The sequence below is a fragment of the Prosopis cineraria genome, unplaced genomic scaffold, assembly GCF_029017545.1.
Source record: "Prosopis cineraria cultivar Desert tree isolate PC_DT_omini unplaced genomic scaffold, ASM2901754v1 PC12, whole genome shotgun sequence".
Classification (NCBI taxonomy): Eukaryota; Viridiplantae; Streptophyta; class Magnoliopsida; order Fabales; family Fabaceae; genus Prosopis; species Prosopis cineraria.
In genome coordinates this window covers 29,031,717-29,059,607 of record NW_026555343.1, presented here as the reverse complement: position 1 = coordinate 29,059,607, position 27,891 = coordinate 29,031,717, and the positions used below count along the sequence as shown (strand labels likewise).

General features: G+C 30.1%; 3 protein-coding genes across 4 annotated transcripts; 1 reads left to right on the top strand and 2 right to left on the bottom strand.

The window, feature by feature from the left end:
• Positions 1 to 2,575: 2,575 nt before the first annotated feature.
• On the bottom strand, positions 2,576 to 5,749 carry LOC129287627 (cytochrome P450 76C1-like). The gene is made up of 3 exons (XM_054923852.1): positions 5,299 to 5,749; positions 5,126 to 5,168; positions 2,576 to 3,737 (listed from the first exon to the last, which is right to left on the bottom strand). The coding sequence occupies exons 2-3, from the start codon at positions 5,147 to 5,149 to the stop codon at positions 3,081 to 3,083; spliced, it is 681 nt and encodes a 226-aa protein (XP_054779827.1). The 5' UTR covers positions 5,150 to 5,168; positions 5,299 to 5,749; the 3' UTR covers positions 2,576 to 3,080.
• LOC129289222 (inactive cytochrome P450 76AD1-like) lies at positions 5,317 to 5,760 on the bottom strand. Its single transcript, XM_054926014.1, has one exon. The coding sequence runs from the start codon at positions 5,758 to 5,760 to the stop codon at positions 5,317 to 5,319; it is 444 nt and encodes a 147-aa protein (XP_054781989.1).
• An 8,238-nt stretch (positions 5,761 to 13,998) lies between these two features.
• Positions 13,999 to 23,723, top strand: LOC129287767 (uncharacterized). 2 transcript variants are annotated; one of them, XR_008587800.1, is made up of 3 exons: positions 13,999 to 14,758; positions 18,304 to 18,740; positions 19,547 to 23,723. XR_008587800.1 is itself a non-coding variant. In XM_054924000.1 (2 exons), exons 1-2 carry the CDS (start codon positions 14,754 to 14,756, stop codon positions 18,653 to 18,655), a joined length of 357 nt encoding a protein of 118 aa, XP_054779975.1. In that variant the 5' UTR covers positions 13,999 to 14,753; the 3' UTR covers positions 18,656 to 19,519. The 2 variants fall into 2 exon arrangements, 1 of the variants encoding a protein (XP_054779975.1); XM_054924000.1 differs by lacking the exon at positions 19,547 to 23,723 and having other exon boundaries at positions 18,304 to 19,519.
• Positions 23,724 to 27,891: the final 4,168 nt, after the last annotated feature.

Genomic DNA, 27,891 nt, shown 5'->3' with positions numbered 1-27,891 from the left:
AAATTCATGAATGACCTAATTTTAATAATTAAAAATATTTTATCATTTTCCAATATATTTACAAGATTCCTGACTATCACTTCACCTAGTTAATATGTCAAACAAGCTAGCATGCAGATGTATAAAAATATCAAGTTGCCTTGGTGTCGCCTTTCGTCCCGTTGAGGCATAGGGTGATAAAATGCAGTGTCTTGTCTTTATCAAACGGATAAGGAAGGCAAACCTCGTGACACGTGGAACATGATCATGGACTTTGTAGCACTTTCAAATTTACATGCACAAGCACCAAGCAACACCATAATAGCCGAAGACCTTTGATTCCACATCCACAATCGCTCGAAATAATCTTTTTTATTCCCCATCCTTAATCATGTATAATTCAAGTTTTGTATATCCGAAAATAAAAGGATAAGCTTTCTTAAATTCCCTGCGCACATTTTATTTGTTAAGTTCCAGATTATTCTTATACAAATTATTCGTGAAATAATCATATAATATTCCTGAAGTTAAAATAAGAAAAACTCTTTTAATTTAGAGATTGGTGCGCTATACATTCATGAAATAATCAATTCGTTTATTACTAATCTGGTCAGTATAAATTTAATTTAAAAGGTTCAATTTAATTTTTATAATTTAACTATTTAAATGTACTCTGAATAGTTTATGTATAATCTAGAGACCCATTTTAATATTAAATTTTTTTATAATTTTTACAGATCATATAAATATATTCTAGACAATTCAGTTTTAATATAAGAATTTTTTATAATTTTTATACTAATAAATATAATATTTAAAATATTTAAAAATTAATTTAAAATAAATGAGAGAAATTATTTCAGAATAAAATGAAATGCCAAAATTTGGCTGCGCCTGATGAGCACTCAGGACACTGAGGACTCATTTGGTATGATGGAAGAGTTTTTAATGAAATTGAAATCGGAATCGAAATTGGAATTGAAATCAGAATCGGAATAGAATTGAGTTTTAAAAGTGTGTTTGGTATGAAGATGAAATTCTAATATAATATTAATTTATATAGGTACTTAAAATAAGAAAAGACTAAATTATCCTTTTTTAAAAAATTAAAAAGACCTATCTTATTATAAATAGACAAAAAAATGAAGAAAATGGGGTCCACAAATTGAATTCAAGGGAATTGAAACAATTTTATTATTAATATGATAGAATTAAATTCTAGCATTTTTGATGAAATTAGGATTTTTAAAAATTATAATTCTTGCATATCAATCATGTTTAAATTAAAATTCTATCTTTATTTTATTTTTATCTTGTAAATTCAATGCTATTAAACATGGCAATGCCGACACCTTAAATATTGGCTTGTTTTCGCACATGTCCACTTCGGGACATTGCAATTTCCGTCCATTGGCGTGAGAGAACGGGTGGGATGGGCTGAAACTTTTGTCCACATCCACCCGCACACGTGTTGCTCACTGTCATGCTCTCTGTCCATGTCACTATTTTTTTTTATTGTTTATAAATTATTATTGACATTGCCAATAACAATTGCTATTATTGACAGAATTTTTTTAAAATTAAAATTACTTAAATTTTATTTATGATCAACCGTGTTGCAAAATAAATAAAATGAATTAGCTATGTTATTTATTGAAAGTGAAATGATAAAATTATTTAATTATAAAAAGTTAATATTTGATTTTATAGTTCAAAAAGTTAGAAAAGTGATGTGAAGATATATAAATAATAATACATTACACGGCCCTGGTCATGTCCCCACATATGCATCCACATAAACTTGTTTCCTCTTTCTAAAGCTCCTTTAAAGTAATCTTTTCTAAAGTCCAAACAAAAGTTTCTTTCTAGAGGAAGATGCTGCATTCATTACTAGAGTATGGAAGATAAACCAGTCATATAATCATAATAATTTAATTCAACTCAATTTAGATAGAATCTTTTTTAAAAATTAAACCTCCCAATACTTCAGTTCAATTCACAAATTAAAGAATAAACAAAGCTACAAAGACTAATTAATAAGTTTACAAGCACGTACAACAATTCAATAAAGGCATATTAACACATTGAAACAATTTAAACATGCTACCATAATCAATCACAGCTAGCGGACCAATTTGCAACACTCGTGTTCCCATAATATGCTAACAAATTTAACTAAATTTAGACATATTCTTGAGAAGTTTCCATTCTTTATACTAACTAGCCTAAAAGTTGGACTGTCATGAAGTTAAAGGCAAACAAATTTAACTAACACTCATATTATCATTATCTAACCTAAGCTAAAAATTCAAACACTAGTGTTCTGCCTTAAATTTGTGATTGATTATGGTTAATTGATCATGTTCCTATTTTCTATCCTAAGCTAACCTTTAAAACATGTACTCATGTTACCATTTTTATCATAAAAATTGACTATGTTCTGCCTTAATCAGAACACCCATCAAGAAAACCAAATGGCAGAGACAAGAAAACCCAGCAAGAAATCCAGATCATGAACATTAATGAATTTTTTTTAAAAAAAAAATACCTGAGTTGAAGCACGCACACAAACGGGAATGGATTAATTGAATCATCAACGGACACTATTCTTGAGGCACAAATGCAAGAGATTGAAGCTCAGAGAAACGAAGCATCCATGAATTGAAGAAGAATAAGAAGAAGCAAGGCCAAAATAAAAGACACTTCACGTGAGAGATAATTTCTGGGTTGAAGTACATGAAGAACACAATGAAGCTTTTGGGTGTAGAAGATTTTAGGTTTAGGGTTTCTGGGTTTGTATTATGCGATGAAGTTTTCTAGGTTTGCAGAATTTGATAAAATTAGAAATTTATGGCAAACTTGATGAAAGAGGTCTTGATAATTAAATCGGCATAATTAATGTTTAAGTACATGGTGTTATAGTTTAACGTATGAGTTGTTTCTAGTTGGGAACCCTTTTACAATGACCCAAAATATTTCTAAATGTATTTATTGAGATTATAGAGTTGTAGACTATTGAAGTGAAAACTACATGACGAGCCCGAGGCAAGCAACACAAGTTATTATTTATTTAATCGAGTATCACATGCTTTTACCAACACTTAATTCTTCATCATGAATGAAATTAACAAATTCATAATTACCAAAATTTTGACAGGAACAGCTCTCAGAGGTTGAGCCTTATGCAATAAAATCCCGTAGTTTTGACTCATATCCATATCCTCTGGCTTTATCCCATATGGAACCTTCCAATCAAAGTGATATATAAGAGATGCCAACATAAAGGGAAGTACCCTAGAAGCCAAGGGCAACCCAGGACACATCCTCCTCCCAGCACCAAATGGAATAAACTTAAAATCATTAGCCTTAAAATCAATCTCACTTTCCAAAAACCTTTTAGGGATAAATGAATTAGGTTTATCCCATATGGTTGGGTCTCTTTCCATAGCCCACACATTTACTAAAATCTGTGCGTTTTTGGAAACTAAGAAGCCACATAACTCTACATCACAAATTGCCTTGCAAGGTAGTAGAAATGGTACTGGTGGGTGTACGTGTAAAGTCTCTTTTTGTATTGCTTGTAGGTAAGGCAACTTTGAGCTCATAGTCTCTTCAAGATTGAAAGTATTATTTTTATTACCAAGAACATGTTGGAGTTTTGTTCTTACATTCACCATTTTCTTTGGGTTTCGTATTAATTCTGCCATTGTCCATTCGAGTTTGCTCGATGTTGTGTTAGTCCCCGCCACAAATAAATCCTGAAATATCAAGCAATGATTAGTTAAGTTAATTATCAAACAGGCACAAACATGCCATATTAAATTCATTTAATGTTTTGTATTATCTCTCATTTATGTCACCTTTTCTTTCCCCCTCATTTATAATAATAGTAGAGAAAGAAAAGACAAGAAATTGAAGAGGTACTCTATTTAAAAAAACATTAAAAATAATTATAAATAAGATTCTATTTGATTAATTTATTGCATTATTGGATAGATATAGCATGAACAAGATGATACTCGTGATCCATGCAAGAATTTCTCTATTGCTATCATATATTTTGTGTGATAAGCCAGCATGCAAAAGGGAAAAAATACTTTACTTTAGTTTATTTTATCTTTCTCTTAATAAAAAGCTAAATTAACATATTGATCTTGTAATGTAATATTACATAAATCTATATTATTTCTTTCAGCAACCTTCAACCATTTTGATAAAATAAGTAATTTATATATAAAGTGAATTACAGCAAGAAAACTTGGGAATCAAAATTAATTCTTAAACCTTTTTCAAGAGTGTTAGGTACCCTACATTAAAAGGTGGTGCAATGTCCACACTAAATATCTTTTTCAAGAGTAAGATTGTCCTTCTGTTAGAGGACCATTATCTTCTCAGTTTTTTGCTAATATGGAATAATTGTGGGGTCATTGCGTAGTAACAATTAGGCATTTTGACTCCCTTTGACCATTTGACATGGACCAAAGGGGTTGAAAGTGACAGTAGCAAGAACTAGTAGAAGCAAAATAGCATGAAAATATGTCAGAATGCCTTGCTATCACTATGTGTGGGCCCGACAACTTTTTCATGTTAGTAAATAATAAAGACAATGATGAGTTTATGACGGAAGGGTAATCTTATTCCTAAAAAAAAATTCTACAAGGGGATATTGCCCTATCTTTTAATATAGGATGCCTAGAGCTTCTAAAAAAATTATCATTGACCCAAAATTAAATTTAACTATTGATACTCATTATGAACAAATGAACGACATCACCACAGCTCAATTGTGAAGAATCATCTTCGATAAGATCAAGAATTGAATCCAACACATCATTGTTTTCTTTGGAAACCATGTTGGAACCTCTGAAATGCAATCTCTCTTCCCAAATATCATCAACAAGTTTATAAAACTTTGTATAATAACCTCCCATCCTCGCGCGAACGCCTTGTGGATCAAGAAAACTCAAAACAGGAAAAATATCAGAAACATTAGGCCTCCCATTTTTATCCCCGATCCCAGTCACTAACTTCTTATACTCCTGAGTCTTATTGGAACCATAACAAGCAAAACCCATGGAGAAAAGCATGTTCAACACTAAATTGAGAACTGTGTTAAAGAAAGCCTCAGCGAGATATATAGCCTCACCTTTAATGGAATATTCATGGACATGATTGATTAAGTCTCCTACCTATTAGAAATAAAGAAATCAAAGAAATTCCTCATCTAGAAATTAAAAGATAGATTATGAATATATAAAAATTGGATGTGTCTAACAAAATTACCCTCAAGCGCAATTAATATAAAGAGTTTAACACTACCTTGTTTTGACGTAGAAACTAGGTGGAGTCTAGCTTCAGATTTGAGAAAATTTTCATAACACAAGCTCGTCTAAGGGCTCTCCATTGAGTTGAAACAGGAGGCCAAGCTATGGAGACTTGGTAATGATTGAGAGCTCGAGCACTGTCAGGGAAGGTTCGACTAGAGAAGTCTAGGTCGTGTTTGTGAAAAGCTTCTCCGGCTATTTCTTGAGAAGAGATAATTATGGCGATCCTTGTGCCTAACTTGAGTGATATAATGGGTCCGTGAGATTTGGAGAGGTTCGTGATGGACAAGAGAGGGTTAGAGCCGAGCTCAAGGATGTTCCCAATTACTGGGTAGGGACGAGGGCCTGGTGGGAGCTTGTATGAAGAAGACGATGTTGATCGAACGAAACAAGATTTGTAGATGAGAAAGGATGCACAGGGAATGGAGGTTAGGGCGAGGGCCAGGAAATTGTCCATGGCTTCTTTCTTTTGCTCTTGCTCTGGCAAACCACTACTCTGTATGAAGAAATGATATTTCGCTGTCTCTTTCTTTGTGGGGTCTTCATGCCACTTGAAAATTTCACTGTGTTTTCTCTTCTGCTGCTCGACGAAACACACAATACACGCGACAGAGTCAAAAAGAAAAATTACACTCAACTATGTTGTCTCATTTGGAATGATGAGAATGCACAAATTAATTATTAAACGTGGGTGGTTGAGATTTTATTCAATATTTACTTTCTATATTTTTATATTTTATTATACACAGAATTCAAAATTGTTTTAAAAAATAAAATAGAGAGAGAGAGATATATATATATATATAGGGCTAGTTTGGTTTTGTTCTCATTTTTTATTTTTAAAAAATATTTTATAAACTAATTTATAAAAATTATTTTTCAAAACAAAACAAAATGAAAATCTAATGTTTGATATATGTTAATTTAAAAATAATTTTAGAGTTAAAAAATGGCTAGTGTGGTTGATGATGGTTTATGATAGTGATGACCATAATTGAAGATAATTTACAATAGTCAAATATAGTGTGCTTTAAAAATAAAAATAGAGAGAAAAATAATTTTAAAATATTTCCATTTTTCATTTTAAAAAACAAAAAAAGAAATTTTTTTAAACGCTTAAATCCAAAACAATTACTCAATCGGATTTTTTTCAATTTTTTGTTTTTAAAAGATGAAAAACTTTTTAAAAAAACAAAAATCAAACAGACTCATAATTCCCAGATAAGGTCAATGATTTAAGTATTCTTGGTTATAGTAAAATGATTAGAAGTGACTTTTCTATATAACTAAAATGGAGTTTAAATTAAAAAGGGCAAATACAAATGTTGGCTATAATACTTTTTAAATTGGATTCGTACAAGTCAGATCCCATCAAAACGATCGACACATGCCATCTGTGCCGAAAGGAACCGATTGCAAGAACGAAAATTTTTAAGTATGGATGCGAAATTAAAAAAACGCAACATAAAAAGGCAAAAAGGAAATTGGTCACCAACGGGATGGATGGAAGGAACGTTTAGTTGTGTGGGTGTGTAGGTAAGTGGGGTGTTGCTTTTTATTCGTTTGGGTGTTAGGGGAAAGATGACACAACATGATGTAGGAACAAATTCTCTAAAGTTGAGATCCATAAATTTACCCGAATTTTTCTTTATATATATATATATATATATATCTTTTCCATTTCATTATTCTTTTTTATAAAACATAACATTAAATCTCTCTCACTTAAAAATATAAACTTTGTCAAATTCACGGATTTCTAATTTCAGAGGATCCATTTCCCATAATGCAATTGTGTACTATATGTTATGTTGCACAAAGCATAGGGTAGGCAGTGCAGCTATGTCCATGGCTTATATCAAATGCAACATTCTATTGATTTTTTTATTTTTTCTTTTCTTTTTTTTTTGGTGATCAAAGGATTACAGAACAGGAAGATTAATATAGATTTATAGATTTGTTTGACACGAAGATTCATAGATCCAAACAGAGTCTAACGACATTCTATTGATTTAATATAGATTCATAGATTTGTTTGATATATTTTTATAAATAAAATAATTAATATGTTTTTTTTTTGGCTAAAAAATAATTAATATGTCAAACTCGTGAATGTGGGAAAAATTAGTGTTTTGTCTTGGTCCGACATTGGATTCACTTACCCTTTTAGGCACTCAATAATCAATACAGCTGGCCAGCGTCTTGTCGGAAGGATAAAGGCAAGCCACGTGGACTGCGGCCATGGACTTCGGGACAATTTGAAATAGATATGCGCCAGCAGCGTTAATTATAATAATAGACGAATTTTTTGCATCCACGGAAGTGTGACCGTGACATTGCACAAATTTAGGAACATATATAGGATGACAGAAAAATCTTTAAAAAAAAAAAAATCAACCTAGATCAAGCAGATGCATTAATTTGTGTGTTTCAAAGGATCCTTTAGCATAGTTTAGAAATAATCCTTTTTGAGACATAGAAATCAAACATATGTATACTTTACACAACCAAATCACTAGTGTCAAAAAATATTTTTCACGATAATTTAAAAAGTTATTTTCATGATGAAAGAAACAGTGTGATAGAAACAAATGTAATTGTAATATGAGACTTTTCACGATAGTGTATAAGTGAATTTTCGTTGTTGTAAGTTATCACTTTTCATGACAATTCAAAGGATTAATTGTCGTGAAATGTTATAACTTACAATGACAATTCACAAGGGAACAATCATTGTAAATCAAATATTATAACTAAGGATATTCAAAACTAATTCAAACTAAAAGGATCAAACCAAACTGACTCAAACCGAAATGAATCAACCAAAAATGACCATTGATCAAGTCTATTTCAATTTTTATGACATACAAACTATTAGTTTGATTTGATTTTACTTTTGAGATTTGAAAACCAAATCGAACTTGAATCAAGCTTGATTTAAAAAATAATATTTATTTATATAAAATCTATCTAACTAATTCCAACACCCAATCACCCAAACTGTTGACCCAATCCAATATTTTTTTATTCATGTGTCAACTTGTTTTTCTCCTTCATTTCAGGTGTTATGCCTTAGATAATAATATATTGATGTTTGAGATAGAATGCTTTTTTTTTTGAATAATTTTAAGTATATGAATGTCTCTTTTTTGTTTAAAGACAAGTAAAATATATCAGTTCTTTTTTGGATAAGAGACAATTGGTATAGTTTAAGTAAATATTATAATATTGAGAGATGGATGTTATGTTTAGAATATATATGTATGGGACTATGGATATAAGTATTAACATTAAATAGCATGATATTTGAAATTTTGGATATTTAGATTTGAGATATTTAAATGTTTGCTACTTTTTATTAGGTAATGAATTTTTTCCATGAAGATTCAAATAGTGCATCTAATAAAATCATAAAGATGATTAGTTGATCACCATCATTATTTTGATTTTTTTCTGTTTGCAATTATAAAATTAATTTGCAAAAAATAAATAAAGGTATAAGATAAATAAATAAATATCTAAAAAAAAGAATGAACATGTATGTATAAGATATGTGATTAATCAAGATTCAAAGACCTTCCATAAATATATTATGATTGAAATAAAGCATGAGATAAGCAAGGACCTTCCATACGATAAAAGAGAAAGCAATGCATAAATTAATTCAAATTAAAAGAAATCCAGCTATTATAACGATGGGAAAAAAGAAAAAAAAAGTCAAATAAAGTCATTGAAACTTAATTTAGACCTTAACCAAACCAAACCAAACTGAAACAAAAACTGAACCAAATCAATTTTCATAGAAACCAATCAAGTTTCACTCATGAGCAAACCAATTGGTTTGGTTCGGTCTAATTTTTGCCTAAAACCAAACTAAATCGAGCCTGTAAACACCCTTAATTATAGCTGCAATTTTAGTCATAATTGTTATAAGTATATTTTTTGTGATAGGTTTGTGCACAACTGTGGCTATATGTTATCTTTTAAAAGAAAAAAGAAAGCACATTTTATATATAAATAGCAACTTCAGATACTAGTGAAAACATCTCAATTAAATTTCTACATATTCAATGCAAATATCTATCTAATTATCTACTATAATCTTATCAATTATAAAAAGTAACAAATATTCCTTATATGTCTCACCTCTTGCTTGGAATATGGCTCTAAATTTTTAAAATGATGTAAAGTCAATAAAAATATATGCATGAATATTAATTCAAATACAGGGTGAGTTATAAACTGTAAATTATTATTACCTTGAGTGATGATTTCGCACATGAAAATCATTATATAATAACCACACTCTACACAAACCAATTCAAATCATAAAACCCATAGTGTAATCTTTATTCTAATTTGAGAATAAATTTAAAATACTTACTTGCATGAGCAGCCCCTTAATTTTAGTATTTTTCTTGTCAACTCTATTCGCTAACTTCCAATAACAAGTAAAGATTTATTTATCAAATATACGCGCTTAGAAAATATTAAAAACATGCTATAATATAACAAAAAAAAGAGTTATTCAAAAACTTATGATTCAATTAATAACTTCATATCATCATTTACTTTCCATTGTAATGAATAGAGCCAATATATAGTATTTTCATAAGAACAAATGATAGGAAGCATCCAATGATTGCTACAATATATCAGTTTATATTAATATCATATCATTAAGCAAATTTTTTATAAATTGAAAGATGAATAAGAAGTTTAATGCCTTTCAACAATTTGTGGAAAAAAAAAAACACATCTTCTTTAGCCTATGCATCGCACTTTCAATATAAGACACTTTTTGATTTGGTTTGCCAACTGAAATTAAGAGTGAGGATAAGAACATATAATAATGATTGACATCAAGTTGGGTGTATATTTTGTGAAGATACATTTAATAATAATAAAAATATTAACAATGAAATAAAAATCATAAATATTATATTAGAAATAAAAATAAACATTTACATGATAAAAACGTGTATTATTGATGCATCCAACTACTCCATAATAATAGATCATTAATCTCCACTTAACTCTAAAGAGAAATATAATCAAAGGATTAACCCAAAAGGATTACCAAGTTTGTAAGTTTTACACAACAGGATCCCAAGTTTTCAAAATCTGAAACACTTCGATATACCTTCATTAATTCAAAAATCAAAGTAGAAAGTGTATGTAAAAGTATGGAATCTTGAACAAATCAAAGCATTTGCAATATAGTTGAAAATAGCAAAATAGTGCAGCAAAACAAAGGTGCACCATGACTTGTTGTACATGTGCCACAGCACGTTTGCCTCTATGCCATGCGCTGCAACACATTGCATATTTTTTTACAACATTGTTGTGGTCATTTGACAACAACTAGGGTGGGCTTTAGACAAGTCCTATTGCTCCGTCCGATATCCAATTGAGGTAATCTAGATTTATAGAGAGCTTTCTCCTAACTCTAGCTAATGGCACTAGTTTGATAATCAAATTATTTCTCAGTCAAAAATTGGACACCCTTTTTTTCAACTCACTCTTTTTCACATTTTAAATACAACTTGGGTGCCTAAATTTCATTCCAAGTGCCAAAGCCTTAAATTTCACTTTAAACTACACTCAATAGACTATAATAGATATGTGTAATACACTATATTATATAATTAACACATCTAACACATTTTCAATGCTCAACCCTATAATCATAAAAATAGAAGAATGAGCCTTAATTTCATAATTATCATACCAAATCAATATTAATCGCATATTTGCTCACCTCTCACTTACACTAATATTTTGGCCCTTTCTAGATTTCACAATTATCATATACACAACTTGGAGCCCAAAATACACAATTTAACTTAATATTCACATTGTGCGAGTAAGTAATCATAGATTATCCTAGTTGGCAATACCAAAGTATATTATATATATAAGTACTCAAATTTAAATGAGGCCTACAATTTAGGATAGAAATCCTAAGCCCTAGTATCTTTCCCTCGGTCTTGTCCTACTAAGCTAGCTTCTGTAATATTTAAGAGAGATGGGTGAGTATAATCACTTAGTAACTAAGGTCTATCTAACTTATAATAATGCATGTCAATCAATTCGAAATGCAAGAGGTGATTTATCACCTCACTTATGTCATCCACATTCAAATTCTATTTTCACAAGTTACAATATTATTTTCTCAAATTCACAATATTTTTTTTCACACATGGCAGTATAAATTTTCCAATTATGATATTAAACTCATATTATCACATGTTCTCAAAATAAGGGACACAATACAAGCAATCATATGCCCTTTATTATAATATGCATGATCACATTTTCCTTATATCCTCCATATGCCTCTAATACAAAACCATGAGCTATTACACATTAGGAATTGTTCCTGTGATGAGACTACCTTAGCCATTCATATATGAGAAGCTACCTACCAAGGTTGTTTAACTCAATTGTGGGTCACGGTTTCTTCCAATTCTCACACTGTGGGATGTTGTTCTCCTTAAAGTTGCTTCCTCATCGAACAAATAGAAATTAGAGTAGGTTCGAGTCCCTTATTACACAATAGGATAGTCTCTCATTGAACAAGTGGGATGATAAGTATAAATAAATTTAGGCAAACCATCAAACGCTAATGGTAGCCTTACCATGTGGATTTTAAACTCATTACTCCTCTAAAGCTTTTACAAAGCTTGAATGGTGCTAAGTTGTGATTTCTTTACATTTAATCACACCATTAAACATCAATACCCTTTTTTAGAATAATTTTCAATATCTAAATTAACATTTCCAACTCTCATAACTCAATCCCCTCATATACAAGAATACCCATAGGATTTATTAGTTTTCTCTAACTCATATTAACTTCATTAAACTTCCAACTAGTTATTAATGGCCTCACATTACTCCAACCACCTCATTTATGGTGGAATTTTAGGTATTTATTCCCCCTTAACTACCAAAACTCACAATGCCACAAATGCTAGGTTTAAATAACCTACACAAGTTACATTAACTCTATTTAAGTCAATAAGTTTGGACCTATTGCCCCTATAGATTGAAAAATCATTTTTCTCAAATAAATCCTAACCCCCAACATCAAGAAAATGCAAGAGGAAGAGAGAGAAAGAGCTTAGAAATCTTACTTTTAATGTTTAGAAGGCTCAAAATATTCCTAATGGTTTCAAATCCCAAGTCTTAACAGATGTTTTCACGTGCTCATTGTTTCCTCTTTTGTTTCTCCTCTGTTTTATATTTGTTTCACATTCTTATTTTTGTAAAAACATGACCATGCATAATACCACATGCACCACATGTTGCAGCATATGGTACAAAGAGGGATCCTCATGCTTTGATTAATCATGCACCGCAAAATGTGGCACAGAGTCATTTTCCTTTGTTTTTCTCACTTTTTGATATCCAAACGGCCCAACTTCACTTTGAATTCAATCCTAAAGTTGAAATCACAACCCATAACATCTATTAGCTCTTTATAACCACGCACCACATTAATTTACTTAATGAACCTCATTTACTCATCTAATTAGGGGTTAAGTTTTATCGGATATTATAGATTATCTAGTTACCTCAACCTTTTAATGTTACCCGTGGAACACCAAGGATTCTCAATCCTCCACAAGCTCAAAGAGGTTCCAAACAACTATAATCTATATAATCAAATGCTAATCATTAATTATTTGTTCTAGCATAAGCATTACTTAGCTCAAATTAGCTACCCATAATCTTAAACCTTTATCATTAACTAATTTGATGACCCAACGACATTTCATTAACATCATATAGTTTTCCTAAACTTAAATAACACTAGATTATGCCTCAAATTTCTCTCCAAGTCCTAAATTTAACCTAGGGTTCATCCAAACCCTAAAGTCTAACCACAAAACATTATAAAATCACTAAACCTAGGTATAGTAACTTAAATTAACTCCCATTAATCCTAGAAAAACTTAGTATGTTTGGATTAAACCTCCCCAAAGACAAAATATCATCTCCCAACACCCAAACACCACAATTCACATAACGAGGAGGAGAAACAATTAGGAAGCTTATTTAGATGTTAGTCAAGCTCAAATTACCTTTAAGAGGCTCCCCACGTAAGCCTTAGAATTCCTCAAATTTCTCAACGCACTCCCTAAATACTCACTCTATTGTTTTGTTTGTCAAACACATATTGTGTATGCTTTATTGTAGAAAAAGTGTATGCATTGCATGTAACAACCATAAAATTTTAAATTAAAATAATAATAAATGAATGAATGAAATAATAATGATAAATTATATATGTAATAATTTGTTTTGAGTGTATTTTATTAATGTTTGGAATAACTATAATATGGAGGAGTGTTGGTGTAATGAAAGTGGACAAATAATGTAATAATTAAAGAGTTTAAATTAGGATTAAATTTATGATGGAGTATTTGATTATATTTTAATAATTCTTAGAATAATTATATCAAGAGGAAATGTTGGTCTTGTGAAAATTGTGGTAATAAAAAAAAATAAAAATAATCCATTAGTTCCTTAATTTTTTTTTTTAAAAAATGCATGCATATGAGAAGTGTTTTGTCTTATGTTAGTTTTTAGGAAATTATTATTTTTGCTAATAAAAAAATAAAAATAAAATAATATATATATATATATATATATCAAACATACACGTACGGAGGAGAGAGGGCAGATTTTTCTTTTCCTCCTCTTCTCATTTTCTGGCTCTGGCAGTGACACGAGAGATTCGAGAGACTTCATCCACCGCCTTTCTTCCTTCTCATTTCTGCTCAGGTGCAATTGGCCACTGTGGCCGTGGTTCAGGGGGCTAACAATCTTCCTTCTTCATTTTTCAAGATCATCGATTTCCTTCTCCTGTGCAGCACATCCATTAGCTATTTTCTCTTCCATCCGACGTCGGCGTCTGTGTGTGCGCGCATGCTGCTGGAGACTTCATCTTCCTCCTCCATCCAAGCAGCTATGAGTGTTCGCTGGAATATCCTTCCTTTACATTTTGTTGCTGTGGTTTGCTACTGAAGGAGTTTCACCGGATACCCAGCTCCTTCCTCCCCTGTTCTCGCATCAATTTTCCTTTCCTCTGCGTCTCTCGTCTCTTTTCTTCTCAGTCTTCACTGTTACCTCTGTCACTCATCTAATCACGAGCTACCATGGGATTTTCATTGCGGAGCCATGCATGTCGTCTCTGTGCTCGCCGTTTTGTCTTCCCTGTTTGCTGCACCATTTCTCTTCGTCCTTGTCTGTGCTGATGGTGGCCGTGGGATGCTAAGCTGCCGGGGAGGTAGTGCACGAAGAAGCTTTTATTGCTACTGTTGGAAGTTTTCATCAGCCTCTTCTCTCCCTTTCTCCATTGCTGCAGTAACCAAAATTAATCCCTCCCCTGTTTAAAGCACGTTTGGATTCTCCTTTCTTTCTCTGTCTTTATTTCGCATTATGAGGTATCAAATCATTTTTCTCTTCTTGTTCCGTGTATGTGTGTGTGATATGATTGAGATGGTGATTCTTCTTCTTTCTACTGCTATAACTATGGATTAGGGATGAAAATTAATTTAAGTTGAAATTTGAAGTGTTAAGAGAAAGATAATAAGTGATGGACATGAGTTTTTAGGAGAAGACTTGTTGAGGTCAATATGTGGCTTGGATAGAGAATTAAGGAAAGCAAGAAGCTTGTCATATTAATTCTTTTCTTTGCACATGAGGGTTTGACAGAATGTTTGAATGAAAATTTTTATATAAATGAGTACTTAAACTTCATCAAGTTAATTTTAATTAAATTTTAATGTTTAGGTCACTTGATTTTTTGTTAATATATGAACTTATTAATATGTGTTTTGTGAGTATGTTTATGTGGTTGGGATTGTAAATTTTTCTTTGCTATTTGTTCTGTTCTTGCGTATACCTGAGTTATAAGAGAATTTGAATACAATGAAGGTGGTTTGGCTTGAGTTTTTCCCCTTGAAATTAAGTGATTCTTATTGCGGAATTTGATTGACAAAATAAGTTAATTATTTTCTATGATGAAGCTTGGAAAAATCAAGAAGTTGGCTTAATGGTGTATAGGTTAGAATTTGAACATATTAGGTGAAATTTTAAAATTTTTAGATTAGTTTGGTCTTGAGGCACAAGGGAATCTAGAAAAAAAAACTTTGTTATACTTGATAACCTTTATGATATTGAATTAAAGAGGTCATAAGATCAATTGTGGTTGTGTAAGGTAAGAAATTGTACTGTTTCAAATAAAGCGTATTTTGTGAAGAATTATTGACGAGCCTTAAGGATAAATCATTTATTGCTTATTAAGGGAAGGAGGCATGGTAAAGATGAATACATCATTATAGGTGGGAGAAATGAACGAAAAGAATATAAATTTTAAATACAAATGGTGGGTTAAAGACAAATAAGGATTGAGGACTTTAAATATGTTCTAGATTACATATTGGGTTCACAAATATCAATTAGAAATATATGGATTGGATTTGTTTTTATTAAAGAAAGTTGTTTATTCTTTTGGTCTATGTAATAGCGTAGCTAAAAGGAAATGGAGAGGTATTTAAAAGAACATGTTATTAATTTGGGAATTATCAGGTAAGTGGATAGCGTCCCAACTGATTTTTTTCAATCAAAATTTCCTTTACTAAAACACTACGTTTTCCTGGAAATTATTTTAATAGCATTAATGCGATTATTGGATATTTGTTGATTAACCTTTCTTTATTTTGAGAAATTAGCTTTACCAAATTTGAAATGTTATTTAATCAATCAAGTCAAGTTTAAACTTTGATTATGAGATTTTTATTTTATCACATATTGGATTGATACAGAAAATGATTCTTGCGAGTTCGACTTTGAAATTTTTTTTGATTATTCGATAAATGCAAGCATGAGCATTGGATATGAAATTTGATTCTGGCAAGTTTTAATGCTTAAAAATATTCATGCCAGTTTGATTTTAAGAATGAGAATTGTATCTTGAAAGTGATGATTTTCTCGCATGTTTGAAAATGGTTTTAAAAAAAGATTTTATATAGAACACTGGTTGCTAACGGCAGTTCCGTTAGCCCTTGGTGTGCCATGGTATACCTAACTAGTAAGGTGTTTATAGGAAGTGCTAGCCCCGTGTGATGGCCAATACACGTGGAACGGAGGGATGGTTATTTGTGAGCATAGTACTCACATTTATTTCGTGGCTTCAAGCCGCGTTTGGTTAGTGATACCCTTGTGGACTATGTGTACACGTTTGTTTCGTAGCTTCGGCTGCGTTTGGTTACTTACCCTCGTGAATTGTGTGTCCACGTTTGTCTTCATGGCAAGAGCCGCGTTTGATTATTTACCCTCATGGACTTTGTGTCCACGATTGTTAATTGTTCTGATAAGTCTCTGTAATATAATTTAATTATTTGATGATTTTACATTCCATTGGTTTTTAATTAGTGAATTATGTATAATTATTTATTTTATTTACTTACTTTCTTGCAATCAAGTGATAGTAATACTTGACATGATATTTTAATAGTTCAAAATTTTATTTAAACTTTATAAAATTCTTTTATTTTCGAAGTCTATTAAATTTTTATGAGAATCATTGCCTCTTTGAATTGCATAATTGTTTCAAACTTTTCTTTTATTCATATTCAATTATTTATTGTTAGAACGTTATTCACTGAAAAAGATATTTTGGTCCCAAATGGTATAGTTGAACTCATGACTCGAGATATCTACTGAGGAGTTTTATTACTGAATTGAAGCAGAAGAATTATTTTAGTCAAATCCTAATTTGATGAAAAATTTGAACTTTATACCTACGCTGGCGTCTGGTTTTAGGTGCTCCACGTAGACTACAGGTAGGATCTTCACATTTTTTTAAAAATTGAATATCTGATTTAGTATTGTATCAATTTCTAATTACTCTATTAGTGTGTTTAACATATTTAATTTCAGAGTTTCTCCGATTACGGCTTAAGAAATATAAGTTTTTTGCCCATATCTCGTGCCGGTCACACCTGATTTTGGGGTGTGACATTGCAGCATAACATGCATGCTCGCAACATATGGCACAATATGGCACAACGCAACTTTAGCCCCTTACTTAGACTCGGTTAGCCTAATACCCATTCTAGTTTGACCTTAAGGCAGTGTTGATCAAATTATGATGCTTCTTTCAAATATGTGGGTGGTTCACCAACTCGATGATATCTTACTCAATTGATGTCAACAGGGATTCTTAGAGAATAGAGTCATCCATGTTAGCAGAGAAAGAGAAAGAGAAGCAGGAAAGAGAAAAGAGGGATAGTTCCATGTCAGCATCTATTAGTCAAACAAGCATATTTAACTATAAACATTAATGGAGGGATAATATTACACCTTTTTAAAAATATTGTAGGGTGATATTACTTCTATAAAAAGTTTAGGATATGAGGCACTCTTCATGAAAAAGTTTCGAGGTATTTTTTCCCTTTAACCCTATATATATACATGTCATAGATAGCCTTTCTTGTATGCATAGCATCTACAATTATGAAATCAATAAAATGACATCATAAGAGATATGTGTTAGACACCAGCATAGGTGTGTATACTTTAGATAATTAATCTTCCTTTTGACCATACATATATCATTTTGATAAGAAACAATCACTTTCCTAGGACATCACCATTTTGGCACTATCATGGACCTCATCTCGACTTACTCTACTTTCATGTAGAGGTGACATATAATTTGTATTTGTAATGAACCTAATTTTTAATTTTTAATTTTTTTATATAAAAAAAATTCTCCCAATTAATATTTTATTTAAATTAATTTTATAACGAGTAAACAGTGGTATTTTACGTATCTTATGTTAGTACCTTACCCGAAGGTCCAGAGTCCAAATCCTTTTAAGTAACAGAGTAATTTTATTTTGTTTAAAAAAGGGCAAAATTACCAGAAATTACCAAAATTTTGGGGTCTTTTTTGTAATTTTTGCAATTGTTCTATGTTCAGGTTTCTTTTTCTTCTTAAGCGAAAAACAGAGCATCGCTCGGATCCCATTTATTTTTTCCTTCTCTTCACCGACATCAAGCTTCCTCCTTGTAGCTTCTCTTCTTTTCGTCAATCATCGTTAGGCTCCTTCTCCGGTAGTCAATTTTCCGTCCGACAGGTGCATGAGCTCCAGCCATCGCGATTAAGTCTTCATCTTCCCCTGTTCGGACGTCGGGTTCCTCTTTCCTCTTCGAGCAGCAGCAACAATCTGGTGCGTCACCTTTCTGGTGTGGATGTTGGGTGCATCGGACTTTTCCCTCCCTTGTTTCAATGTCGACTGCCTCTCTTCTCCTTCCTCATCTTTACATGGTGACGCGTTCTTCTCCATATGGTTTTGAATTCGCTGATCTGTGCGTTGGAGCTTCAAGCTCTGCCTTTCATTTGTTTCAACTGATCGGGTGAGTAAATCTCATTGCTTGATCAGTCTATTTGTGCATAGGTTGTTTATGGCTAAACTATGAGTATTTCTTCCTTGTTTGCTGTTGTACGTGACTAAGGAATAGTTGGGGTTCGATTATATATGTTTGATTACTATAAGAGAAAGGGATTAAATTTAATTTTCTTCGAGTCTAATTGGTTAGTGCTGAAGGAATGAAATTGGGAAGCCTGGATAATTAAACATTGATAATGAAATTTTTGGAAAAGAAATTGAAGAGAAAGAAACTTAGTATTATAGTTGGATATGGATGTCTGCAAGGTGTTTGATAACATGTCTGTTAGGAAAGTTTGCTTGATTATATATTAATAATTCGGTTAATCTCACAAGAATTATGTATTAGCTTGGGCATTGTTCAGTTGTAAATCTAAACTGAGTTTTGTGAAAGAATTTATTCAATAAGTTATTCAGATCTTGTATGAATTTGAATTTTGAGAGTTATATTGTTGATAATTTATAAGGTATAATATTGTCTTAAAAGTTATTTGAATGCTTGGAAATTGTTGGGTAAGAAAACTAAATGTTACAAAATTTTATTGAATGGTTTGAAGATATGGCACATTAGCTGTTTGACAAAAGGTTTAAGAAGAGATTTTATTTTAATAGAGTAATCAATGACGGCTGAATATTATGGAGAAATCTTATATGTAAATTATGATCTTAAAACTTTAAAGTTATTATAGTTAAATCTAGATTGAGTTGATTTTTTGAAATGAATTTGTTTGATTCAAGTAGAGTCATCTAAGATTTTATTATATATTTTTATAGGGTATTTGTAAGAAGGAAAACAAGGTTGTAGTTATCAGAAGTGAATTTTGGCCTTGAAGGTATACAAGTAAGTGAATAGCACCCTAGTTAATTTATCAATAAAAGTTTTTTATTAAAATTATTACATTTTTATGTATATTATTTTTATAACAACTATGATATATATTAGTTACTTTGTTAATTAAATTATTTTTATCAGCTTTATTAATTTTGGTTTTCTAATAATTGCAAGTATGGACGTTAGTTATGAAATTTTATTCTGACAAGCTTTTAATGCTTAAAATTTTTCATGCGAGTTGGATTTTGAGAATAAAAATTATATTTTTATAGTAATAATGTTCTCGTATGTTTGAAAATGAATTTAAAGGGGAACTTTATACAAAACACTAGCTACTAACAGTAGTCCCATTAGCCCTTGGCACGCCATGGTCAATGATTAGTTAGTTTGATTTTTATAAGCTTTGTTTTCATGTTTGTTGTTCATGAGTTTCGTATTCACATTTGTTTTATGACTCTGGCTGCATTTGGTTAGTATTACCCTTGTGAACTGTGTGTTTACGTTTATTACCTATTCTGTTAAGTCCTCAAAATTTTAAATTTTTAAATTAACTGTGTATTTGAAATTTCAATAGTTTTCAATTAGTAAGTATACTACTTTGATTTACATATGGATAATTTTTTTTCTTCAATCATGATAGAATAAAGAAATTTTTAGTTCACTCTTGTTTTATAGTTATGATTAAGATTTGCATATTTATTAAGTTTATTATATTGAATTATCAGCTTTTCAATTATTTTATGTAATTATTTGAGTTTATTGTTTTAAACTTTTAAATTTTATTTTTGGGGATACTATTTGCTGAAAAATGTGTTGGTCTCAGATTCATTAGCTGACATTAAATCTCCTGTGGATCATTAAAGGATTTATCAATGATTGGGAAGTGGTGGAGCTGTATATTAAACTACCTTTTGATGTAAAAACTTGAATTATGAAATTATATTTTGTGAACTAAATCCTAGGTGCTCCACATTTGCTATAGCTAGGTCCTTATTTCTTCCATTTGCTAGCTGGAAGAAGTTGAACTCTTGAATGATATAATATTTTGTTTGAGGTAATGTATTGTAAAACTTTCAATAGATCCTATTTATAAGGGAGGTTTTATCAAAATTTTTACAAAAGTATTAAATCCTTTATTATAATGATTATTATCAAGAATGTTAAAATTTCAATATAAATCAAAATGTATTTTAGAAACGGAATGTATTTTTGATTTGAGGCTTACAGGAATGTGTATTGTGGTTAACAATTCATGCCGGTCACCCTCTATTTTTGGAGTGTGACAGTGTTTATTTTCTTTTTACCTATATCAACACTCTTTATTGCCTCACTAGTGAACAAATAATTTTAATCTTAATTTGCCTGCTTTCTCTTAAGTGCCAAAGGTGGTTGCTTGTGTGAGGGAGCTAACCTTGTCAACCTTTAAAATGTATTAGACATTGCATGCTTTCACACACATGGCAGTAATGAGAAAAATGCTTCTTATCAATATAATAAAAGATATCACATCAAGTTTGTTACTTTAAATTCTACACATATACCAAGAGCTTTTACATGCTTTTCAAATGCCTCCTTGACAATAGGCTTAGTTAGGGATTCTATTATCATAAACTTTGTAGAAAGGTATTGTATAGTAACAAACTTATATGCTATATAATCTCTCACAAAATTGTATTTGGTGTTTATATGCTTAGTTTTTCTACAGTACTTGGGATCTTTGTGTAGGGGCTATGATTGCAACATTGTTACAATGAATCAATATCAAATTCGTATTTTGATTTTCAAACCTAAGATGTTTTAAAAATCTCTTCAACCATGTAGCCTTCTATTACAAACTTAGCTTCCATATAATGTAAGGAAATGAATGTCACTTCTTAATGATCCAACATATGGCCTTGTTACTCAGTAAGAAAGTATAACTTGAAGTCAATTTTTGCTCATGTTCATCTCCTCACAAATTTGCATTGGAATATTCAACTAGGCATATATCACTTCCTTCATAACATAGTATATACATAATCAACTATTCCTTTTAAGTATCTTATAATCCACTACTATATAAAAAAAAAATCCTTTAATTGATGGTTATTTTTTTTGATTTGATGATTTTTGACTGCCAAATAAGGTGACGTCATATATTGAAGGCTCCTTTACTTGATAGTCAATGACCATCAAATAAGAGAGGCCTTACTTGACAATTATTTGGTGACACCTATTAAATTTTACCTTCCAAATCTAACATTCAGTCAATTTTAAAAGGTAATACTTGACATTTATTTACATATAACTATCAAATATTATGAAATACTTGATGGTTATTTCACTTTAAACATCAAGTATTTATGATAAAAACTAGGCCTTGGGTTAGTAAAAATTTATCAAAAATACCTTATGGTTTAAAAATTTATCAAAAATACCTTGATTTATAACTATCAAATAAATGTCAAGTATTTATGATTTTTTTTTGTAAACGGGGCTGCTGTAAATTTTGTAAAAGACACTACCAAAATAGCCCAGAATACTTGACAACAACAATCATACACTATATTTCATTAAAATTCTTATACAATACATGCCCAGAACCTATATAAACTCTGAACAATATAGAATCTTACAACTAATTTGCAAATAAGATTCCTAAGCGAAGGGCCTAAGACATCAAAATTAGACAATAAATTTATATCTAAACTAGGTGGGCGTAATGACTAACGCTATCCAATGATTGAAAGTTGTTATTGTCACCTCCTAAAGGACTTCTTCAATTTGCACAGCTGTATACTTTATGCAGTAAACGTCCTCAAAATACTATATGTAATTTAAAGAGAGCCACCATGAGATTAAGTTATTAGTTAACTAATTAAAGTTGATTATAATTTATAATTTAATGTAATTAAGTTTTATATATATACCTTGTCAGGGATTGTCTTTGGAGAATGGGCTGTGATGATGTCCTTCATGAATCTCATGAGGCAATAGCCATAATCTTGACTTTAATTTGGCTGTAGTAGACAATAAAAAAATATTAAAGACCAATGAAATGATATAATTTCCACTTAAAGAAAACTTTTCCTTAAGATTCACTCAAAATAATTTGAGAAAGTAAAAGCTTTGAAACTCTCACAAAGAGTAATTATAGCAATGAAAGCTTTTAAACACAGCAAGAGAGTTTTTCAAAAAATTCAATGCAATTGGATGAAAATAATGTTACCAACCAACTTAAATGATATTCTATATATAGTTTTCAGAAAGTTATATTTATTATAGAGACCTCAAACTAGCCGTTGAGAGCCGTTGGGAAGAGTGTAGAGTGAGTTTCTGTGAAAAAGTACTCTTTATGTCAAATGAATTTAATGTCTATCAGAAGGCTCGTTAACAAGTGAATGAAGCAAGCAGGCATATTTCTGGAAAAAGCAAAGGCTCATTTTCGCGTGAATGGGAGCACAGAAGTGAATGAATTCTCTGGAAGTTTGATTCACGTGTGGGCTAGAAATGATTCGTGCGTGATTGAAGTAAGGGGGGCATATGTGGAAGGCATGAAACTTAGGATGATTCAAGTGAGGAGGGGGGCTTCACTGCGAATGAAAGAGTGAACAATTCAAATATTTTATGGAAGGATTGATTCATGCGTGGATAGGATAAGGTTTGTGTGCATGGGAAGATAGTGACTTGAATGACACAGAGGACCTCATTTACATGTAAACCACTGTGTTCAGGTGTGAATGGCTTTTGACAGACAGCTCAACTAAATCCAACATCTCAATCATGCGCGAATCATGCCTTTTGACAGACAGCTCAACTAAATCCAACATTTCATTCATGCGTGAATCATGGCTTTTGACAGACAGCTCAACCAAATCCAACTTTTGATTCATGCGTGAATCATATTGATTCATGCTTGAATGGGCAGTTAGAACTAAGGGAACCATTCCAGAAGCTCATTGACACGTAGGTGAATACTGATTCACATGTAAATGAGCGCGCAGAGTCAGAATTTAATTTCATTTCAGATAGATTAATTCATGCATACATGTAATCATGGTAAAATATTTGAAATGATTTTTCATCCTAAGTTCAAGACTTCAATGCATATTTCTGTCTCAAAAACCATTTTCATGCATATGTAAAGCTCTCAAACTTTGTTCTACATTTAATTCTAAGAGAAATGTAAAATAATAAACATACAAGATCAAGTTTTGTCTTGAATCTCTTGATCTCGAAAGTTTTGTCATTATACTCTTATATAATATGCAAAAACAATTTTTTAATAGTTTTGTAATCATCAAAACATAATATATCCAACAAAGATTGACTTAAATAGGAAAGGAAATTAGATAATATTTTCTCTCTCATTACTTGAATCGATGTGTCCACGATATAAATGAGAAAACCATTACAATCTCTCAAATGGGAGAGTGCCAGCACAACGACATATAGCTTGGCAGATCATATCGTAAGTCAAAAGTTATAATGTAAAATCCTAATACACATATATTTAACTTTATGTACTTAATATATTTTATTCAATTAAATCATAATAAGTGAATCTTAATGTATTAATTAAATTAATCACAAGAATTTATTATGAACCAAATAATCTATAAAAGATCAATGTGTCTTGATTTAATTAAAAATAAACATATTAATATATATAATTTTTTTTCATATATATACATATATATTCTAGAATATGCACAGCGAAAGAATGAATTAATGAAAAGAAAAGATAATGATAAATATATATATATATATATATATATGAGAAGAAATTACTGCTTGCTGAGATTTTGATCAATTCAATACAAGCATAACTTCAGCAGTCACAAATAAATGGTTTTATGAAGATTATTTATATTCTGTTTAGATGCTACTTCTTTTTTGTTTCAAATCAACAACTACCGTTTAATTGAGATGCATTACTAAAAAAAACAAAAATCCATATATGTGTGTGACACGGGACTCACAACTAATTAGCATATTATCAAACACTCAACTATAACTAAGCAAAACAACAAGAGAAACAAACAAAATCAAATGTCCAATCATGATCACTAACGAACCAAATTTCTTCATCTTCTATACAAAAGAAAATATATAGTTTGCAATCTTTCTTGAATCAAGGGAATTGATCAGATTTTTAACTCATCACCGGTTAAGACAAGGAGGCACCTGCATTCTCTTCATATCTCCACACACATACCATTCAAATGAAGTAACCATCATTGATCATCAAATTTTTTTTTTTAGGGAAAATGACAATTAGTGACCCCCTAAGACCATTAATTACAAATAGCAACCTTAAATTATTAAAATCTGAATAATAGACCATGTTCCTTATTTGAATTAAAAACATAGATGAGTTTTTAAAATTGCCCTCCACTTGAAAAATAAAGAAATGACATTGTTAAAATTATTATCATGAGATGAGAATATTATTAATTTCAGTTGGAAAACCAATGAACATTAGTTGTAAATAGATTGTTTCTTATTATAAAACTAAAATTTACTTTTAAAACTTTTTAAAGACACTTGTGAGTATATAATAGTAACTTAAAAATTTACTAAAGTCATTTTTGAAGGACATTTTAAGCTACTCATATTTTTTAAATTCCAAACAAGTATATAGTCTATTATTAAGATTTTAATAATTTAGGTTTTCTAATTATAATTAACAATCTTAGGAGGTCCTTAATTTTTATTTTTTCTTTTTTTAAAATTCTGACCTCTATTTCACGTCTTCACACAAAGATATTTTGCGTTGGAGCACATTCCATTTAAATATCAAGGAAGACTCACAGAAAAATATCTACTAGGTTTAAATGTTGGCAAATCTGTCAAATCAACATCTAGATTCTTATGAGAAGTTTCAAAGTGCCCTTTAATAATTCGTTGACATTTATGTTTATTAAGCCCGAACTTGTCAACATATTTGAGCAATTAATATTGTCATCTGCATGGATCTTTTCAAACTAGAGTGATTTATAGTTCAAAATATCTCGTCTCTAGCAGTATCAGAATATCTCCCGTCGGAGGCCCTATGCTCCGGTGTTGGAATATTTATATATAAATTTACATTAATTAATAAGTTTAAATAGATTTGTTTTTATAATCTTGTATGTACTGTAATAGGTGAACCACATAAGTGAGCTTAATAAACAGAGACTCAACCTACAAATTGATTATTTCTTATCTCTTAATTGACTGAGTCAAAAATAATATAATATAATTAATTAATTATTTTAATAAAGCGGTTATTGATGTGATTCTTATAAGTCGATCAATTAATAATCACAAAACATACGATACATTTTCATTCTACTCCATTATCTCTATACTCTCTAAAAACTCTAGGAACCAGTGAGTTATGCATCTGTTTACACTTGAGATAATCGAACTATCTCAAGCAATCAATGAATTCTTCAGGTACGTACATATTACTTTATTCTATCTATGAATTGAGATATTAAATTTAACACCCCCATCATCATAGCACAAAACATAAATCTTTTGTGTAAGCTTGTGTTCATGTATAATTTTTTTAATACATTGGAAGGGTCTAAACCGTTGACTTATGCTAGTGCTTTTTTATAATTTAAATTATCATTTTTCCCATAATTAAATTATCAGTTTTCGGTACGTTGACGGTTAGGTGATTATTGCTTTGTCTCTTGTTTCCTTTAAAATAAAAAAATACAACCCTATTGTTTTATATGCAATTTAAGAAACTAAATTGATATTAATTTTATTATAGGATACTTATTTATTATTTTATTGTTTCTTTTCTGTAATTTTTACATCATTTTTTATAATTTTTAAATTAATTAATAATTAAAGTTAACTTTTCCAACGACAAGATACCCACTGCATTAGTTTTAAATATTAAAAGAGAAAATTAAAAGAGAAAATTATATCGTATGAAAATTTAAAATATCAAATATTTTTGAGTGAATTAATAGTTGATGGATCCAAAATGCTTCTTAACCCCAATAATAATATTATAACTTTCAACCATTTCATAAAAGAAAACTATTTTTCCACCCAGTATAATAATAAAATTGATTTAGTAGAAGAGGTTAGTCTTCACAGCATGATGAACTAGAATTCAAATTTCTATTAAAATTTTTTTATATTTAATGCCTAATTTATCTGGGATAATAGGATACTCAAGAGTAATAAAAAAATATCATAAATAAATCCAAATCCGTATCATTCATTTCTCCCCAACGCAAGGCGCCAACTGACACCCAATAGATCAGGTGTCGCTATTATTGGTCATAACTTTTTTTTTTTTATATTTCATATTATATATATTTGATATGTAAAAGTAGTACAAATCTTTTTTTTTTGGTGAATTAAAAGCGTTACAATTCTGCAAATACTCCTAGTTTCATTATTTTTTTTTGGCAGAAAAAACTGTTTTATGTTACATCTCTTTTTAAACTTGTAAAGCAATATTAAATAACGTTTTTTCTATTTTACCTTTGAATTAATTTACTACTTCCTCCATTAAGAATTATAAAAAAATCTTTTTAAAATATCGTGTTAAAAAATATAAGATATTTTAATTTTTTAAGTTGTAATTAATAAAATTTTTTTAGAAATATCCTTAATTGGGGTTGTAATTAATTAAAATTTTTTAATTGAAAAATATTATCAAACAAGGGTAAACAGTTAAATATAAAAAGTGTACTTTTAAATGTTGTCAATTAACTTATTGGTTATAAATTAGTTAAAAGTGATTTATATTTTTAAATGGAGGGAGTATTTATTATAATGTCTTTAGAATAAATTAATGAATGATAAATTTAGTAAAACTTTTCATATTTTTATATATTCATTATATTTCTTAATATATTCATATTAATTTTAAAAGACAAATATAATGAAGGGTAAAGGGATAAAAATACCCACAAAGTAATCAGCTAGATGTACCCAATATCTTAAAATGAGGAAAAGGGTAAAAATACTTATAATATTATATGAGTAGGTGCAAAAGTGACTGAACTATTAACTTTAACTTAACACCATTAACTTTGATCGTTAAATACTAATTGTACATGTCACGTGTCAGTTTTTACTAACGTGGACTAATAAAAGGGCAAAAATACCCACAATGTCATTGGACAAGAGCAAAAATACACATGAAATTGTCTACCAAGAGTAAAAATACGCATAACATTACCAGTGTTCATGAAAAAGTGACTAATTCATTAAATTTCTTAAACGTTGATCGTTTAGATGACACCCAAGCAGAAATTGACCATTTTTTTTGTTGATATACATAAAAAAT

Excerpts from the sequence above, each read along its gene's own strand:
- LOC129289222 (XM_054926014.1), bottom strand. The coding sequence starts at position 5,760 with ATGGACAATTTCCTGGCCCTCGCCCTAACCTCCATTCCCTGTGCATCC.
- LOC129287627 (XM_054923852.1), bottom strand. The coding sequence starts at position 5,149 with ATGTCCATGAATATTCCATTAAAG. Across the intron at positions 3,738-5,125 it reads CCATGAATATTCCATTAAAG|GATTTATTTGTGGCGGGGAC; the intron begins GTGAGGCTATAT and ends TTGATATTTCAG.